Below are 5,317 nucleotides of genomic sequence, written 5' to 3' on the forward strand. Positions count from 1 at the left end.
TACAGCACTTAGTGATTTTATCTGCAAAAAGCGCTTTATAAATAAAACTTACTTACTTACTATTATAGAACTGGGATAACCTATATGACAATCAATGAAACTACTTATTATCAGAAATTAAGCAACTGCAAAAAACTAAGCTGACAGGAGGGAAAAGTACTGAATAATAACAGCATCAATAGAAATGTAATATAGAAAGTATCCCAAAAATTACTTGAAATTGAATGGTTGCCGTGGCAGCAAGATGAAAGAGACTCAAACGTAACTAAATCTTCAGTTGCTTCTCTCACTGTAAGTGGTGAAGTAAGTAGCAAAACTCTCTGAGTATCTTTGTATCAAAAAGTAAAACAATCAATTTTTGTGAAATTTGAAAGGTTAAATTGTAAAAACCTGAGAGAGGAATGGCTGCTGCAGGTAAGACACAATTTACAGACAAAATATGAGGATTAATTTTAATCTGCTAAGTAAGATGAAAACTATAGTCATTAAAGGAATCACTAAATTTTCTTTAACAAAAAAAGTACATATTATCCTTAGAAACTACTTTTACTGGTTTTAATAGATTGAAAACATTTTTCCTGAAAAAACAATTCAATATTTTATGTAGATGATACTGAAACAGTTTGAGAGTGTATGCATGTTATTAGTGTTGTCAAGAAATTAAATAAAAAGAGTGTTTAATTAATTATGCTCTGTAATTAATTTATTTCATTAATGTATTTTTAAATCTCACTTAAAAATATCTGAGAAAAGCCCTCAACTTCAGGTATTTTCATTTAAATTAATTACATTATTGTGCAGATCAAAAGACTGATACAAAATAATGTATTATTTATAACAGACTTGAACAGATGCAGACGTAGCTATTTACTATAATTCAGCTGTATTTGAGACTATAGGAGAATAATGCTGTGTACTTTTGTCAATTTTCATATCATAAAAACTAAAAATGAAATAAAACATCAGGTCCATATGAAGTGCTATAAGTTAAGGCATGAAAAACAATAACAACACTTTTCTGAGCTATAAAATGATTAAACAGTCTGTGTAATTACACAGAACTTGTTGCTTTTTCTCTCCTTCAGATCATAACATTTATCCAGTGAGTTTGTTCATTTGTCAGTCGTAAACTTATTCATTTTGGCTCTGAACCCTGTCATCTTGTCCAGTGTGTATTGGCAACACAGCGTGTTAGCATGTAGCAGCTAGCACTGTCCGAGTGTCCGTGCTAGCCGCTACATGTTAGCATTGAGGTGGTAGAGGAGGCTGCAAAACATCCAGTGATCAGCAAACTCTCTTTCTTAAACAATTTGTAAACTACTGGGCTTTTGTTTTCCATCCGGTGTTTTTAAAAGTACAAATTAACACCAACAAAGCTCACCAGCGTCCTGTGTTGTATTGTAGTCTGTGCATCAGTATTATGGGTATACCGGGAACTCTTTAAATAACAAAGGTTCCGCGCTGTTCGGAGCGCAAAAAAGCGATTAACGATATTATTTTAATATTTATTTTTTCTGTAATTAATTAATCGCAATTGACGCGTTTAAGTCCCATCCTTACATGTAATACATAAAATAAGGGTGTTTGATTTCAATGTTCACAGAATGGATGTGATTTAGCAGAAAGAGCTCCTAGAATATGTATTAATACTTTTTTACTGTTAAAACTTACTGGATTTGCAGGCCTTTTTTTTAGTAGTAACAGTTTGTTGACATTACTTGAAACTGAATGGTTGCCGTGGGCAGCAAGATGAAAGAGACTCAAACATAACTAAATCGTCAGTTGCTTCTCTCACTGCAAGTGGTGAAGTAGCAAAAACTCTCTGAGTATCTTTGTATCAAAAGTAAAACAATCAATTTTTGTGAAATTTGAAAGGTTAAATTGTAAAAACCTGAGAGAGGAATGGCTGCTGCAGGTAAGACACAATTTACAGACAAAATATGAGGATTAATTTTAATCTGCTTAGTAAATGAAAGAAAAATGTAGTCATTGAAGGAATTACTGGATTTTCTTTCGGGAAAAAAAACTATTATTATAATTAATACATTTTTTTTTAAAAAAGTACAAATTATACTTATAAATAAGTTTAATATCTTATGTAGATGATACTGTTTGAAGTGTGAAAAAACTCTGTCTAAGTATCTTTGTATCAGAAGTAAAACAAGCTATTTTTGTGAAGTTTGAAAGCTTCAATTGTAAAAACCTGAGTGAGGAATGGCTGCTGCAGGTAAAACAGACTTTACAGACATAATATGAGAATGAATTTGAATCAGCTAAGATGAAAGAACACTGTAGTCATTGAAGGATTCACTAGATTTTCTATAAAAAAAAAAAAAAAACAAAATAAAAAAAAAAAAAACAGAAATAAAGATTATCATTATTAGAGAATACGTTTACTCTGGTTTTAATATATTAAAAATACTTTTCCTTGAAAAATAGGCTCAATATTTGATGTAAATGATACTGTTTGGAACACTTTGTGGGAGCTTTCAGAATCAAAGATGTGTGTGCATATCTTTTTACTGTAAAAAGTGCTCAGTGTACCAACAGAAAATTAGGATGTGCTACACATGCAGTCAATACAGGGACAGGACTTCACATGTACAGTGGATTTTCAGATACTGTTGGATTCTCTATCATCTTGCAGTTAGACAACCTTTCACTTTCAAATAATGTCAATAATCTGTTTCCTATATTGTACATGCATGTATTCAGTGTGGACAAATGAACTTAAAGTACTTAATACTGTACGTAACTATTTTTGAAGTATCTGTACTTTATTATTATTCTTGCTGGATATTTTTTCATTACGTTTCTATTGATGCTCTTGTTACTCAGTACTTTTTCCTCTTGGCCTTTTTTTCTAACCCAAACTTTAGAAGTGACAGGACAGAACAATATTTCCTTCTTTGTGTGAGCATTAGTGTTAAATTACTGAATACTAACCTTGTGCCCTGTCATTTCACTTTGACAGCACATCCTCTAATGGTAGGGCATGCCCTCCACAGCCCCTCCACTCGATACACAATCCTAGAGTTTATCGGAGAAGGTAGCTTTGGGAAAGTTGCCAAGTGTCGTGCTCACAACAGCAGCAAATTGGTGGCAGTAAAAATCCTAAAGAAGGAGTATTTTCAAGATGTGGAGGACGAAGTAAGTGTTTGGTGCCTTCAACAGAACTTTAACTATGAATTTTTGGGGTAAAGTGATATGAAGGTGATCTAACTGTCCTTTTTTCCCTCCAGCTGTCAGTGTTGAAGACCATCAGCTCTCTGAATGCTGACCACTTCAATCTGGTCACATTCTATGAGCAGTTTGAATACCTGGGCTATAAGTGCCTCGTCTTTGAGCTGTTGGACGTGGATTTGCTCCACCTGGTTCGTTCACTGAACGTCAACCACATCCGTCCTATTGCAAAGCAGGTATGAATCTTTTTGTTTCTTGCTGATTGATTAGGAAAGCCTTGAGTTCAAACCTGAGCTTAAACAGCTCCATAAGAGGAACTCCATTCTCATCCTGTCTTTTCTCATTGTGTCCCTGCAGCTGATGATGGCATTACAGGGACTCAAAGCTGTAAGAGTAATGCACACTGACATCAAGCCAGACAACATTATGATGGTCAACATTGATGAAAGTCCATTCAGCGTAAAGCTCATTGATTTTGGAATGGCTTCTCCCATCTCTGCCGCCATGCCCGGGCTCAGACATCAGCCCATCGGCTACAGGTATGAGGATGTCACCCTGAATGACTTGTGGGTTTTTGGAACAAACGTGTGTTTTTATAGTGTTGGTACTTAATGCTAAAATATAGAGTTCTGAAGTATATTTCATTCATTTTGCTTCACAGGGCCCCAGAGGTTTGTCTTGGCCTTCCTTACTCGGGGGCCATTGACATGTGGGGAGTGGGCTGCACGCTGGCATTCCTCTTCCTAAATGACAACCTCTTTCCTGTCCACTGTGAATACCTCATGGTAGGTCGTCTTTTCTATACATCATCCCTCCATTCATTTAATTACCCATGTGCTCTTTTTTACAGGTATAGAAAGTGTTGAAGAACTGCCCCTAATGTGTATAATTGTGTGTTTTTTGTGCAGATGCAGAGCATGGTGGAGATGCTGGGAATGCCATCAAAGTACCAGCTCCACTTTGGCTTATACAGCAAGAGGTTCTTTTGTCATGAGGTGGATGAATTGGCCACAAGATGGAGGCTGCTGGTAAAACATAGTTTTTATTGTTGTTGAACCTTGACTGTTGCCCTAAACTTATCTTAAACCCCTTATATTGTCATTGTGTTTCCTCAGACACCAGAAGAGTACACCTCTAGGAACAGAAGACAAGCTGAGGAGTGGCCCGAATATCGTCCACATTTGTCATCATTAGATGACCTGCTCTATGTAAGTGTTCTCTATGTCATTTGAGTTCAAATACTTAGAGATCTCTTCTTTAAAATCTAACCTACTTCAGACATGTTTATAAGCTGAATTTACTCACCATTATCGTTAACATGAGCAAGAGAGGTATAAACTAGTGTATTGACCAAACTCTATTTTATTTAATCCAGATGTCTGAACTAGGGGACAATGAGACGGTAGAAGACAGGAAGGCCTTCATCGAGTTCCTGAAAGAACTGTTGAATCTGGATGGGGAAGAGAGAATCTCTCCCATTGATGCTCTTCAGCATCCCTACATTACAGGGTCATACCTGAGCCAGGAGCCAGACAACAGAGAACAGTGAGTAACTGCACTGTGAAAGCGATCACGCACATGAAGGTCATTTTGTTGTTCTTTTGAATTTTGTACTAATCTTCTTTTATTTTTCCTCTAGTCAAACCGAGGCAGAGGTCATTGAAGAACATTCACCTGAAGATTGGGATGCCGAGTACCCTCTTAATAATGAAAATGGCAAATGTGGACGCATTGTGGTACAATTACCTGAAGATTGGGATGCCGAGTACCCTCTCTTCAATGAACACAACAAATGTGGACTCATTGTGGCATATTAGCCCAAAGATTGAAATACCAAGTACCCTCTCTCATGCAATTGGTAAATGTAGACATTCTGAGTAGTATTTTCTTGTTCTTCTTTGTATTTCTTTGTAAATTTGTTTATTTCAATGTATTTTTTAAGTAACTGTATTGAATGAATAATCTTAGTATATTTTTTTTATTTCATTGTATTTGTAAATAATCCTATTGCATGAATTTTTTAGCCACATTTTTACAATAAATATTTATGACTTACCTGCTTTGTTAATGTTTTCATAGTTTTGACCCCTTTCTCAAACATTTTCTTTTTAGTTCTTCGGGGAAGTCCCTGACA

At 35.5% G+C, this 5,317-nt stretch overlaps 1 protein-coding gene across 1 annotated transcript; it reads left to right on the forward strand.

The window, feature by feature from the left end:
- The first annotated feature begins 336 nt into the window (after positions 1-336).
- On the forward strand, positions 337-5,000 carry LOC114458802 (homeodomain-interacting protein kinase 2-like). Its single transcript, XM_028441187.1, has 9 exons — positions 337-414; positions 2,975-3,150; positions 3,243-3,419; positions 3,541-3,722; positions 3,845-3,968; positions 4,092-4,211; positions 4,299-4,391; positions 4,559-4,728; positions 4,823-5,000. Exons 1-9 carry the CDS (start codon positions 402-404, stop codon positions 4,998-5,000), a joined length of 1,233 nt encoding a protein of 410 aa, XP_028296988.1. The 5' UTR covers positions 337-401.
- Positions 5,001-5,317: the final 317 nt, after the last annotated feature.

Source organism: Gouania willdenowi, unplaced genomic scaffold, assembly GCF_900634775.1.
Source record: "Gouania willdenowi unplaced genomic scaffold, fGouWil2.1 scaffold_188_arrow_ctg1, whole genome shotgun sequence".
In the NCBI taxonomy this organism is placed as follows: domain Eukaryota; kingdom Metazoa; phylum Chordata; class Actinopteri; order Blenniiformes; family Gobiesocidae; genus Gouania; species Gouania willdenowi.